Source organism: Acomys minous (assembly GCF_964271855.1).
Source record: "Acomys minous genome assembly, chromosome: 6".
In the NCBI taxonomy this organism is placed as follows: Eukaryota; Metazoa; Chordata; class Mammalia; order Rodentia; family Muridae; genus Acomys; species Acomys minous.
The window spans coordinates 52154142-52169218 of NC_140487.1; the positions used below are offsets into that span (position 1 = coordinate 52154142).

Genomic DNA, 15077 nt, shown 5'->3' on the forward strand with positions numbered 1-15077 from the left:
AAACAAGAAACCATCACTTCAGCCTGGGATAAGATTGCCCTGACTTTTGAATTGTTTCCACGGGCCTCTGGCAAAGCTACATACATTAGTTAGCGATGCAGTGTGAAATCTAGTGAGATTCTCTTTGCTTATCGCTGAGTGACAATTGTCAAAGAACTGGTCACTGCTGCATCTCCTTGATGCCACTAACATGGAGCTATTGGACAGAAAGCTCCCAGGTCACTGTAGAAAAGACAAGCTAACTACTTCTACATATTGATCCTTAAAAGCCTTATTGTTTTCTTTAAAAGGTGGGATGTGTCCTCTTGTGGCTCATGGCATAGTGAGCGATTGAGAGAATTCAAGAATGCCATGCTTATTGGACACACTGAGGAGAAGTGAGAGATGATGCTGCGGAAGGAGGCATAGAGTAGGGAGCAATGTGGAACTTAAAACATTACTTTTATTAAACATAATTATGGTTTAAAGAAGTGAATATTTGAATACGTTGTATTACTTATACCATATACAGAAATCCTTTTTTGTTTGTTTTGAAATGAATTTGTCTCCTCAGTTATAATGAAGTGTTGATGCGTTTGAAGCGTCTGAATTTCAGGTTGATAGCTCTGAGTGAAGTATAAGACAGAGCTTAGAGGTGAGATTGGAGGCCAGGAGGGTAGTTGGTATCAATGCCTACACTGAGGTACATGTTGGAAACTGGGACTGGCGGAACTTTGATTTAGAGCAGAGACAGAGAAGGAGGAATTACCTCCCGAGCCTTTTCTGGCTTGGGTGTGTTAGGGAATTTGGTGCCAATGCTTTGGGATACACTTAGCTAAGAATGCTTCCTTTGGATGGTGGCCTCTTAAATGTCCCAGCAGCCTTTGGAGCCACAACCTGGAATATATATGAAGAGAACTGTGAGTCCTCACAGTCTTGGCTCTGAGTCACAGCCACTGAAGTAAGTGACCCAGGGAAGAGAGCCCTGACCCAACTATCATCAAAGAATCTATGCTAGGATTATTTGAAAATGTGTTGTTTATTGTTCCCAGACCATGCATTCATTGTATGAATGGGTCCTCCACGTATCCTACTTAACTAAAAATGTGAGGCAGATCAGCACATTTTTATTGTGTGTATCCTCTGCGCCAGTCTGGGAAGGTGATGTGAAGATATCAGAAAGCTTAAGAGTCTGGTTAGGGTGACCAGAACGGATTAAAAAAATTAAAGGTCTCATATAGCATAGGCTGGTCTGCAACTTGATATATAGTTGGGACTAGCTTTGAACTCCTGATCCTTCTGTTTCAGCCTTCAGAGTGCTGGGATTATAGGTTTCAGATACCTTGTCTAAGTTGCAGAAAGTTCTTATATATGCAAAATGTTAAAAACAACACCCCTAAAGGAAAAGACAATAGCTATATGTTAAGTGAATGGTAATGATACCAAAGTCAGGTTCAGAGCAGGCTTTCTCTTGCAGTAGAGTAAGGACATGGAAGTGAAGCCTTCCTGTATATCAGAGGAGAAAATAGGGAGGATTAAGTGTGAGGCTAGCCTTACATTTAAGAATGCATTTTCTTCACTTGAATACTAATGCTATTTAATAGTACATCATTGCTTCTTATCATGTGTTGTTTGTGCTGACTTATTAGCTAATTATAGCCCAATATTTGGCAGCTGTGAGCATATTATTTTGACCAATACTTGCACATGACTCTGTCAGTTAGGAAGCAGCCTTAAGCAGAGAGATTTCCGTATTCCAGTTCTAGTTTTCTGTCTTCATATTTTGTAATTGTGTGTGTGTGCGTGTGTGTGTGTGTGTGTGTGTGTAGAAAATGGTCTTTTTGTTGTTGTTTCTCTATATGGAAGGAGAAGGCATCTCAGACCTCCATTATGGCTTTTTGAGAACTCACTGAGATAGATCATTAATCAACGTGAAGCATTTGACATAGTCTGTGACAACTTTGTAGGTGGTTGCCGCCATTTGACATTAGTAATAAAAGGTGAATTCTGAAACAAAGGGAACACTATTTTTTGGAGAAATAAGAGTTAATCTATGTAAGGAATTGATACTCTTCAAGCTGTTTTTGGAGAGTGTCCTTTATTTAAAGTTTTCTTGGCAGCTGTGATTAAACAACACTAATGAACCATAATGAGCACAATGTGAAGTTTTCCCATATAGTGAAATTATGAAAAAGCCTGAGAGTAATTCAGGCAAGACATGAAAGGAAAAGTCATAGATAATGAGGTTCATTCATCTATCTGTGGAGAATGCAGCAGTCACTCAGTCACTTAGAAAACATTTCCTCATCACTGTGTGCCTAGTAACAGAGAACTGCTAGGAAATGCGACAGAGGCTTCCCCCGCGAGCTGGTGTTCAGTCTAAAGGTAGAGAGAAATGTTAGTAAGACTTCCAGAAATAGCTATTTACACTGATGAGTGTCACAAAGAAAGAAAGAAAGGACGCTATGAAAATGGTTAAGAGGATCTAACCCAGCCCCAAGGTCAGAGAAGATGTCTATGAAGAACTGAAATTGAACCTGAGATACAAAGAAGTAGACAGCCGTTGGGTAAAAGTGGCAGAGAAGAGTGTCTGAAGGAATTCAAGCCCGATTTCTCAGAAACTGACACTTCTGAGAAAAGGAAATATGAGACAAAGTGCTACAGCACAGAGGCATAAAAGATTGCAGGAGGCCACACACCAGAAAGGCCAGATCCAGTATCATCGTCATCTTCCAGTATTAGCGTAGGAAGCTCTTGTCTGCACAGATAGAGCTGAGGACTTTGGGGGCATGGTAAAAATGAAGGCAGGGTTTTAAATCTTGATCTTTATGTGTTTTTCACTAGAGAAGACTCTCTGAGAACTTGCTCAAGTTTGCAGGCTTGGTTGTGGGTGAATTCACCCATGCACAATGGGAAACACAGGTGACGAGGTCACCTTTAGATATGCTGAATATGAGGCAATTCAAAGACATCCCTGGGGGGAGCTATAGTAGGAGCATGTGGAGTTGATGAGTGCTTCTGCAGATTAAAACAAAGAACTAGACTGGTTATACAATGAACAATCCAACAAGGTGAGAAGGAACAACGTTGTGTGTCTGCATGATGCTCAGTGAATATTCCTGAAGACGTTACAAGAAGACAGAATAAGCTGAAAAATCAATGGTTTAGCTCTTCTAACATAGGAGACGGGAAGCTAGGGGTTGTACATAATGATTCATTGGCATTTCCTTGTCCAAAATAATGTGGACACCCAGGTAGGAATCACACCACATAGTCTTATTTGAAACTCTTGTACTGACTACTTGGTATAATGCTCATCCAGACATAGCTTTGCAATGGAGACAGAATCATGGAGGAAGGCAGGGTCCTTTCTAATATTTTAAGAGAAGAGGGGGGGGGCTTTGACCCATGAACTGAAAAAAACCTTATCAGGGTCCTTCTGGGAAGTACAGGGCAAGACCCAGGCTACTGAGGCCTGAAACCCAGGGCCCAGCATACTGTGAAGAGCCTGGTGGTTTATAAGCCCACTGGAGTCTTAGTAATCTAATTTATCTAGATTTCAATCTACCCAAACTCCTAAATAACCAGCACGAGTCCTACATTCTGGAGATGAGCCAAGTCAGTACCGCTGTGGGAGATTAATTTTTAAAAGCTACTACTTCCAGCTGTGTCTTAAGAGAGGGTTACATCTAGACTAATCCCCCCAACACCTTTTATCTTTACTTTCCTGACTCTCTTTTTGTTACTGATTTTTGTTTGTTTGTTTTTATTTATAGGAAGAAACAACAAAAGTTGATAGTACATTTTAAAATTCATTCTTTGATGATTTATGGTTTTAAACGCAGGTTAATATGTATTTTCTGAGTAGATTCTGCTAATGGAGGTAGCTTGTATGAATCAATCCAACTCCTCCATTCTTCTCAATTATCTATGTACTTAACATTTTCATAAAGGATGATTTCTGCCTCACTGATTTCACATTTGAGTCTGACCAGCTTTTCCACACCAAATATGGATTCATCTCGAGTTATGGTTCAGTAATTCAGAACTGTTTACGTGAGAATTGATCTATGAGCAATAGCCCTGCATCTGTCTCTAAAGGTCTGGATGACGTCATCCAACTCACTCCATCTCTCTGCCTATGTCATCAGGATGACTCTGACGGCTTCTGTAATGCCTGCAGCTGAAGCCCAATGAAGGAGCTTTTGGTCAGTAATGTCTACAGTCCTGAGTGATTCCTGTGATAGACCCTGGCTGCTAACTGTGAGGGCTAAATACTCCTTCATTACCAGGGTCTTGTGTACAAAAATCGTTTATCAAATATTGATTGTCAGTAACATTATTTAGGCCCATCAACCTGTCTGTAAAACCACTGTATGAAATGAGCCGTTTTAAGTGGCAAAACTTTTAAACTACCACTTGGCATGGTGTCAGTGGAGTCAGGACCCAAGATGACTGGTCCAGGGCTTTCCTAATTTCCCTGTGTAGGAAAGTTTGGATGGGTCGAAGGAATCCATGTGCTAGTTCCCTGTGTTTGGGAGAGTCACTTCATTCTGCCATTTTTAAACCTGAGACTTACAGAATTGTGTCCAGAGAGATGCAAATATATTAGAGGAAGTTGGAAGGCCCTCTGCTTCCAAGAAACTATGGGACTGACTGGAATTTACTCAGAACTGGATATGATCCAAGAGCAGGTTTTAAAAAAGACAGTGTGAAGGGGAAGGAGACAGGTGTCCCAGTGGGTGGGCAAGAAAGTGTCAGGGAAATTAGTCTGTGACTAAAGTCAGAATATACAGCCTTTATTGTGGCAAAAATCTACAAGAGAGAAAAAACAGAGTAGATGTTGGAGGCACAAGCTCCTGATGATTTAATAAAACCAGATCCACCCCTCCCTCATTAGGGGCATGTCTGTGAAGACTGAGAATCTGTCTTAATCCCTTGGATCGATCTCCACTTTGGCAGGGCCATGAAGGATATGAAACACTTTCCAGCCTTTCCCATGGACAGTTATTTAAGTAGGAGCCAGGTTTTCAGGGAAGAGGTCACTGAAGTTCCTCGATTTCCTTCCTCATGACTCTGCTGCATGCACGATGCAGCAAGTGGTTGTAAATGTATGATAGAGATATGATTCATTTAAGAAAAAGCCACATTACCAGAATTCTGCAAGGGTGACATTTACTTTCTATATCCTCAGTCAAAAATCCTGCCATTCTCATCCTTGTCTCACTCCTTAGCTCTCTGCCCAGACTTAAGAAACGGGATTTTAGCTGTAGTTTTTAGCTCACTCTGTTTGAAAAGCCTTGTTCCTAAACAAGGGACGATCTCGGCTTCCTAGAGGGGAGGTCTCATTTGAGGACTCCTCGTAGCTCAAGAGCTAGAGGTTTTGACCCCCAGGATCAGGAGAGAAGCAGGCGTGAATAATGGATTGTGTTGGATTTCTGCTTCTGTCCAGCTGTCTGCAGACAGATGAGGGTCTGTTGGGGGTGAACAATAAAGAGATCAGCTTGTCTGTGCGGTAGGAGAGGCAACAGGGCCACAGCGGAGTCGCGGTTTGAATTGGTAGTTACACATGGGCTTCCTGGGTGGCCGTTTAACTTGGAATATATTAGCCTCTTCTCAAATGTTATCCGTTATCTACTGTCTGGCTAGTACTAGCCAGGAGATCTGCTCCCAGGATCAGAAGGTGACTGATGGATTGTCTTCTGTACAGTCCCATTTAACATAAGCCTCCTTCCTGTTCATCTCTTTAACCATCCTCAACCTCAAGCCACAAAGGCCATGGCTTCCTTCATTTGAATTTGGTCTCATTTGGCTAATCATGTTAGAATTTTATATACGAGAGGGATACCTGTCTTGAATAGACAGTCTTTTTTTTAAAGTGAGCTTTTAGAGGGCATGAGCTATAAGAACATTTTTTTCCTCCTATAGAAAACTCACTAGAAATCTGTCCTAGTAAACAACAAAGACCAACTAACAATCGGCCTACACCAAGCTAAAGTGAATCTACATCATTTCACTATTTCTCATCTGTTCTGCCGTAGGTCTTTGGGCACATGGGATCTCAGTTTGTAGCTCCTCAGCTGAGATATATTTTAGTAGGGACTGGAGAAGTGGCTCAGTAAGAGGAAGTGCTGACTGCTAAGCACGATGACCAGAGTTTGGTCCCTGAGACTCTCATAGTAGGAGGAGAGAATGGATTCTTCCCAGTTTGCCTCTGACTCCCACACGTGTACAGCTGCATAAGTATATTTCACATACAGGTGTGAACAAATAAGTAAAGGTCATAAGAATTAAAAAGAGACATTTGCACTGGTAAAGAAAGAGATTCTTTTTTTTCTTTTTTCTTTTTTTAAAATTTTTTATTAATTTATTCTTGTTACATCTCAATGGTTATCCCATCCCTTGTATATTTCCATTCTTCCCTCCCTCCCATTTTCCCCTTATTCCCTCCCCTATGACTGTTCCTGAGGGGGATTTCCTCCCCCTGTATATGTTCATAGGGTATCAAGTCAAGAAAGAGATTCTGAAAGTGTGAGAAAACATGATTCACTCGCGTCCTCACCAGAATTTTGTTATTCAACACGTGGAAACGCCAGATGACAATGGGTATATGTAGTTGTAAAAAACCTAATGAGCGCATTTCTGGAAATGAATTATTGAAAGAGAACTGCACACAAGCTCCCCATTATCAGAAACCCAGAGAGTGTTTGTACAAATGGTTTAAGAAAGCAGCAGAAGGCTCTGGGCGTATCCATTTCTCTCCAGTCCGTACCAGGCCTGCCAGTGCAAAATGAAACCCAAGGATCAGATGGCCATTCTGGCCTTGGCTCATTTCACAGCCATTTGTGGCCCTCTGTCTCAGTTCACTTTCCCACAGTGGCACACACGGGATCCAGCATGGGAGATCGTGGAGTTAGTTATAAAAGCGCTTTGTTTTTCTCCAAGTCTAACTCTCCACCTTCTTGAGGGAGCCAAGGGCTGAGAGTTAAGGTTACATCTGTCTGTCTGCAGTGCTGTGGACTCCAAGATGAGTGAATCGAGTCACTCTCCCAGAAAACCCAGGGTACCAAAGGCAGAACTTGACTTCTTAGCATGTGTGTGGCTATGTACTCAATTTCTCTGCCCCCAGCACTACTGTGCTCAAATGGGTGATGCCTTGTGGTCAACCTAGAGTGAAGCCTGACCATTTCAGTTTTTCACACTCAGCTTGTTGGAATATTAAGCTTGTTTACAAACCTCCTTATTGAGGTAGCCATATGGCTTCTGCTTAGATCCACTCTTCAGAAGAGGGAAAGGTGCCACCAGGCACTCTGTAATTTAACAACGGTGTCTAGTCATTCTCAAATATCCAGGATATTAGAAAAGTATCCCCGAATTGTATCAAAATTGTTTTAGAACTTCTTTTCTACTTGTCAGAGCTGTTGTTTCTTGCTGTTTGGATGTTTGTCTCTACTGGGCCCCAGAAAGGTCAATTCTTACTCTGACCAAAGGAACTCTGTAGGCCTGCTCAGTTTCATCATCTACTTCCTTGATTGTGGCCAGGAGAGGGAAAATGAGGCTCAGGATCCAGCAGGCCCTGCGATGTGGCATAACCAGGAAGAGCTCTGGGGATCTACTGAACTATTGAGATCAGTGCTCTTTGCTCTTTGATGGTGTTCTGGTCTTACGATCCACCCCCATGCAGCTGGATATGAATTGACTGAAGCCTTCAAGATGAAGATTTGAGGCTAACTTTTTCTGTTTTATATACTGGCATTTATTTACACACACACACACACACACACACACACACACATACACACACACACCACCACCACCACCACCACCACCACCACCACCATTTGAAAATATAAGCCACAGTTTCATTGAGATGTAACTTAAGCAAACACTGAATTTTGGTGAAAATCAGTGTTCTTTCAGTTTGTGTAAGAGGTAAAAGCATGTTTATTAATCATTTTTGTAGTGCATGATAATTGTGCGCTGAGTGAAAGCTTCCTGTGAACACTCACGGTTGCTGTGTAGGTAAAATGCTAAGCTCAGTGTCCATGGAACTATTGATAATTGGAATGTTTGGTAAAACTATCTTCGCCTATTGGAAAGGTCTAGTTTTTCTTTCTTTTTCCTACCTCTGAGCAGTGGCCTGACTCTGGGATCAAAGGGCAGTGTGCAGCTCTGCTGGGCTAGCCAGCACATTGCCGGAACTGGTGGTGCGCGGCTGTAGGTCCTTTCAGCATGGTGGAAAACCAGGCAGGCTTTTTGTTCTGAGAGGAACTGAGATTAATATCTGCTCTCTTTGTGGGCCTGGCTAGTATTCCAAGATGAGAACTAAGAATTCAGCTTTTCCATTCCAGAAAAGCAATTTTCAGATTTTTTTCCTTGAAATCTTTAATCACTGAAGAACCCTCCCCCAGAACAAAAATTGAAAACACATTGCATCATAATTCTGTTGTAATTTTTGCAACATTACTGCTATTACTATAGCAGCTAACCCTTTCTTGAGCATTTACTGGGTGCACAGCTCTGTGCCTACTGCTTAACGGGGCTTATTGTGTTGAACTTTCTGCCATACAGCAAATTAAATAGTATTAATATTACCCAGACTTTTCAGAAGAGAAAGAAACTGGTAGTTGGGAAATGATATAAACTGTTGAACATATTGAGTTCACAACAGGATTTGAGCATAGAGGAGTGGCTGTAAACATTACCTTTAGTGCCTCTTAAAGAACACGAAACTGCATGCTAACAAATGAAGCTAACCTGTGTGCAGGCACTCATGCATGTTTGCCTCTCTGCCAAATGTGCATACCTCTGTGTGTGTGTGTGTGTGTGTGTGTGTGTGTGTGTGTGTGTGTGTGTGGTGTTGGGAGGTGTGGACAGTGAAGCCTATTCCGAGGTCAGAGTTTGCATAACAACACTCTTAGACTTTAATGAAGTTGAGTTCTTTCCCAGCTTGGCCTCATGAAGATGGCCGGCTGCCTCTTGGGCTCTGCATCTCCCACACTGCTGTCAGGTGATCCAGATGTCAGAGCAAAGGGCATCTCTCCCTCAACATCACCTTAGTCTAGCTATAGCTATGAGAAGTGTGGGATTCAGCTGTATTGCTACAAGTTTCCACAACTCAACAAACCACAGCAATTGCACTCTTACAAGCGGTGAGTCAGGGTTGAATTCTGCTGAAGTTCTTCAAAAACAAAAGGCCGGGGAGAACCTGGGTTTCTTTCCCAGCTCGTTTCCTGCAGTAGAATGGAAGTGCCCAGTGTGTTTTACTGCTCTTGGGCTTGGTTGCTGCTGGCACTCAAGCTTCCTGCTGGACTCTTTTAACCTTTTTGCATACTTCTCAACACTCTTTGAAAGCATCAGATTTTTATGCTATGTATCGGCCTCCTTAAATCTCTATAGCTTTAGAACTAGTTATTTAGCCCAGTTAATTAGTAACTTAATTACTTAACTAGTTGTTTAATTTTTTGAGCCTCACATCAATGAAGTATGGAGTGGGCTCAAGCTCTCTAGGGTTTGTAGAATGTCTGAATGAGTGACTTGCAGTTCCAGGAATGGAACTGGAAATGGGGCTCAACCAACTGTTAGCTAGCTCCCCACACCCCCCTCCTTATTTTCCCCTTACATGTAAGATATCATGGCTACAGTAGTTGTCCTTACCTGTCCTAGTAAATCCTCACTAAATGGAAGCAGTGAAATGAAAGCATTTTTATTTCTTGCTAGATGCACTCATTTTACTAAAACGTTGTAGACAGTTGCCATGTCAGGCAAGGGAAGGATTCTGACAGTCAGTAAACAGATTTTTGCCATCATTGTATTACATCAGGACCCATGGAGTCTTAAGGAACTGTATTAGGAGCATGGACCACCATGTATGCAGTTGGAGGCTTATCCAGGTTGGGAGGCTGTGAGGTATCACTTATGAGGAGGTGATTCCTCACCTGAGACCTGAAGGATGCACAGGAGTCAGTGTCTGGGTACCAGCTGTGCTGTCAAGATGACCTGCATATTGGCCTTTGAGTGTTTTCCATGGACTTGAAAGGTGTTTCCCTGTGCTTGCGTGCATGCTTGCGTGCGTGTGTGCGTGCGTGCGTGCGTGTGTGTGTGTGTGTGTGTGTATGTGTGTGTGTGTGTGTGTGTCTGTGTGTGTGTGTCTGTGTGTAGAACTGTGTCTCCCTCTCTTTAGGTCTAACAAATGCAGAAGCCACATTTGGACACATGAAGATGACAGCTGCAAAGAATCACTGCTTGGCCAATGGATATTTGTAATCTGCTGGCCCTGTGTCAGTTGATGGGTAAACTTTTGGGATAGACGCAGAGGTCCTTGTGACAAGGCTTCTAATCTCACAAACTCAAAAACAGTGGCAGAGGAAACTAAATATTTAGAGTACCCAGTACAAGACAAGCACTTCCTGGGGGATTAAATACCTGATCTCTAGGCAAGATTGTTGTCCTTTTCATTTACGTGGACACTAAAATGTTATTGTCAGCAGAGCTGAATCCAAGACCTCCTAGCCAGTGAGGTTATTCAATTAGATTTAAGCCCTTCAAACTATGTCTTACAATTGCTGTTATAAATTATCACTTTAGATGCACTCATTATTTTCCTTCTCGACAAAATGCTCTAAAAAGTTATGGGGGATTAACAAGACACAAGTGGCTACTATGAGTAGGTGCTGAAAACAAAGCTCTTCTGCCCTTTCTCCATGGTCCTCTCACCTCTCCCTGCCTTGCCTTTGTACAGTTCTTGGAAAACACATGGTACTGTGAAAGCCCAGGCTGCCTTCTTCAGATCTCACAAGACACCCTCTGCTGATGTTAGTTTCTGATGGATTAGTTGGGATTCTAAGCGGAGACCAAGAGTGCCCATCTTATTATTTCCCTTCAGGTGGCTTTTCCGCCGTACCTTAGTTTCTCCATGGACCTGAGTGTCTTCTTGTGCTTTAAATGCTGACTTGTAAACACCAAGACATTATTTGTGTGAGATTTGCTTTGATTTCAGGAAGGATCTAAATAGGCAAGATAGCACAGGAAACTGTCATGAGGAGACAGATCTTCTTTTCATGGGTTTGCTGTTCTTTAAGCCCTCTAGGCTGAAAAATCTGCCCAAACTCTGTTAAGGTTCTTAGGAGCTGACACAAAATTGACACAATCATGAATAACACTGGGATATTGGGTCAGCATATTTTCAAGGCCATTTTCCTCTCGAGTGTCACTATTGACCTAGGTGAAATGGTCAAAGCAGATATCACTTCTCTATTTGATGGATCAGGAGTCCCAAGGCACATGAGATTTGTTTAAGGCTAGCTAACAGGAAGTAGCAGAGATACATTGTACCTGGGCCTCTTCTGTTTCCCAGGAAAGACCTTAACCAAACCTTTAGCAAGCATAGACACTTCCTCCATCATTTGATTCTAGACTTCCTGTCTCATTTTCCATTTCATCCTTCTTTGAAAATCTCTTTCTGCTCTCATGGCTTAGCTGTGTACCATATTCACATTTTAAAACGGGCCGTATAATAGGTCTTCTCAGTCTTGGGGTGAAGTTCAGTAGTAGAACTATGCTAATATACTTGAGGGTCCTGTGTGTGATTCCCAACAATCATGTGTGCACGCGTGCGCGCGCACAGACACACACACACACACACACACCCACACACACACACACCCCTGAAGGACTCTTACCTGCTTCATGATGAGGATGATAATAACAATTGTAAAATACAAATAACTAATAATCACTGGCCATTAAGTAACCAGACAAAAGACCTTTGATAAATTTCTACTTACTGTGTTCCAACCCCATGGATCTTGTAAGTGTAAAGGCTAAGGCTTGAGCCTGGATATTATTATCTTTGAGCCAGACCTGGATCAGGATCTCACACTGCCTTCAAAAGGAAGAAGGGAGGCACATGGGAGCAGAAGCATTGAGCTCCTGGAACTCTGCTTTTCACTATGACGGCTATATGTGCTTCTGCCTGTCCAAAACATGAACAGACTGGCAATGGACTCTGAAACCACATAGAAGGAGACCCTAGGATTGCTGACACACATACCTGTCCGTGCTAAAGTAATCCCCTCCTCTATTGCCTGTCAAGGGCTCTTTCTGACATGTGTTTATGCTTCTTTTCCTACAGGAGGAAATATAAGAAAACATCCCAGAGGTAAGCTCCCCTTTCTGGGAGAGGGGAACCTTTGGACTGTGCTTGGCTGAGTTGTGACTCAGCTCTTCCCAGGTCTGGCTTGGGGTGCACTGGAACTGTAATAAACAGTCTCCGAGTCCTCTCTTCAGTGAGTTGCAGTTGCTTGCTTTATCTCTTAATCGTTGCTGCAGCTTTCAATTGAAATTAATTGTACCTTGTGGTGTAGCTCAATGTGTAAACAGCTCCTGAGAGTACATCCTGTGGGTTCACTGCTGTGTTGTCTGGTGATTTTCGCCACAACTTTGACCAAGGAGGGACAGGACTGATGCTGTCCTGTAGGAGGTGATGCTTCCCTGGTGAGGAGCATAGACATTTTAAATCCACTTTGGCTTCTTGTTTGCCCAAGTCGCTGAGGAAAAGCTCCACAGGAGCAGAGTCCCTCAGAGCAGTGGCAGCCTTTTTATTTGGCTGTAGGAAAAGTAATTTGAAGAAGAATGTATCATATTCCCCAAGTACCCACTGTGTGCACAAGGGCCTGGCCTGGCTCGGCGCTGTGCCCTGCAGGTCCTTTGGTGAGGAACCCTGATGCTATGTGGTGCACACTGGCCCTGTATGTAGCTATACTGCTCCAACCTGCATCCTTTGCATTACTGATTCATCAGTCTGTGAATGTAGCCCAGCTCTCCCAGGTGTATATGATGGCATCTTCCGCTGAAATGCTCTTCTGCAGATGGTGCTTCCTAGTCCGGAGGGGCAGGGATATTTGTGCATGTACCCATGTCATGAACTCAGGGAAAGTGGGTGGAACCTTTAAATAATGGGATAATAAAGTGAACTTAAGAAATGTTATGTGCGTCGTGGTTGAATTGATTCATTGATTCGCATTTCCTATGTGTACTTATAGTATACAATGTGATGTTTTGATATATGAGTGCATGGCAAAACAATTACTATAGTCAAGAAAACTAGCATATCCTTTACATCAATAATGCTTTCTTTCTTCATTGGTTCATTTTGTTTTGTTGAGACAAGATCTGATTCTGTATCGTAAGCTGAGCTGGAATTCACTTTGCATTGGGCGTTACCTTTAAACTAATGCCAGTCCTCCTGCTTCAGCTTTGTGGGTGCTGGAATTACAGATATGAGGTACCATGCCTGACTGGTTCATCTAGCGTAGATTTTGTGTTTTGTTTTCATAAGCCTACTGGACTTCTATGTTCCCTGGAGACATATCCAACATTCTTCCTAACTCTCTAAACTTTGTCAGTGGCTGTCCAGTTGTAGATCTACAAGTGACTGCAGCTACCTGTGAGTGGGTCAGTGGTTTCTTAGGAAGAGCTTTGGTGACCCTTGTGTTTATCTAAGGTTTATCTAAGACAACAGGCCTTGTGTGTCAGGAAGCCTTTCTAGACTGGTGCTGCACAAAATGGCTTAACTTCAAAGTTACCTAAGAAACCAATGAGGAAGGTGGATAGATACTGTGTATAGTGACAGTGACTGTGCTGGGAGCACATGCTGACACTTTGCTCTGTGTCTTGGCTTATGCTATTCCATCTTTTTGCACTAAACCGTGGTCCCTCAGAGTCAGTACTTCTTAATAATTTTATTCCTTCTCAAGTCTTTGATGGGGTTGAAGACCAGGTAGTGGTAGTATCACAGTCAGGCTTAAGTTGTTCAGGATTTAAGAGAATGTTTTAAAGTCTAGAAAGATTTTTTTTTAAATTGAAAAATGCATGATATGATACAGAACGACTTAGGTATGCACCTGATGCACCAACCAAGGACCATGAATGGTGAGGACCTAGACCCCATGCTCAGATGTAGTCAAGAGGCAGCATAGTCTCCTTGAGGGTCTCATCATATGGGGAGTAGGGACTACATCTGACATGGACTCTGGCGCCCATTTGTTGGTCACCTCCCTGTAGTGGGGCGGCCTTGCCCAGCCACGGAGGAAGAGGATGCAGGCAGTCCAGATGAGACTTGATGGGCTGGGGTGAGATGTTAGAGGAGGAGTTTCCCCGTTTCTGAGTATTGGGGGGGGTGGGTGTATGAGGAAGGGTGGGTCAGACGTGAAGGAGAAAAGGGAGGAGACTACAATCTGGATGTAAAATGAACACATTAAGTTTTTTTTTTAATTTAAAAGAAGAAGAAAAAAGGAAAAAAATTAGATAGGATAGATAGCATTTTCTTCAAGGTTGCCAAAAAACAAGTGATCTAAATGTTTTAAATTTAATTTTTACATATGCTTTTCCTGATTGTTTCATAACTGTTCATATTGTATGTAGTTTATTATAAATAAATAAAGTCCGTATGCATTTGGTAAAAAAGAAATCTAGGGTTGGCTTTTCATGATATTTGAGCTCAGTATTATGGATTTAAATAGATTACATCTAAATAAGAATCATGAGTACAATAAAAATTTCCAATAGTTTTCAACAAAACAGTTTTAGGTAGCCACTTATTATCAACTTTTCTAATCAGTTATCATTTAGTAGAAATTCCTGTGTTCTTTGGTTTCCAAGTAAAGTCTGTGGTCAAAAGACATTTATATGCAATTGGACTACATGAGATACTGAGAGGAAAGCTAGCTACAATTTGAAGGCCTCCTGGAGGATGCTACCCTGTTATAAATGTCATCAGCTTACACAACCAACTACACACTTCTGTCTTGATTAGGCTGGTTGGGTTCATGCAGTAATTGCATGAGAACCATTGAGCAGGATAAAGTTAATCATTCATATTGGAGGGTACCATAGTCTTTAGTGTAAAATGTGATTATATTTTAGTCAAGGGTATGAGACATTTCAGCATCACTTATATTGCATTTTAAAGGGAGGCAGACAGGTGGGTGGCAGTCTTATGAAAGAGCTGTTCAAACCTATCAATGTTCAAATCACTATGGTAGCTATTTATGAAAGTATACTTTTGCATATCTGATGTGAATGCTGTTATGTTTCCT

The 15077-nt window shown here is 42.2% G+C and overlaps 1 protein-coding gene across 7 annotated transcripts in view; it reads left to right on the plus strand.

Annotated features, from left to right (window-relative positions):
• The window catches only part of PDE1C (phosphodiesterase 1C), a gene marked incomplete at its 5' end in the record, with an annotated part of 524017 nt that overhangs the window by 263931 nt on the left and 245009 nt on the right, over positions 1 to 15077 (plus strand). Inside the window, one exon of one of the 7 annotated variants that reach the window (XM_084784997.1) lies at positions 12113 to 12139. The exons of the other annotated variants lie outside the window; for them this stretch is intronic. Coding sequence (XP_084641123.1) covers positions 12113 to 12139 — 27 coding nt within the window. The remainder of the gene's footprint in view (positions 1 to 12112; positions 12140 to 15077) is intronic. 7 annotated transcript variants of the gene reach the window in all.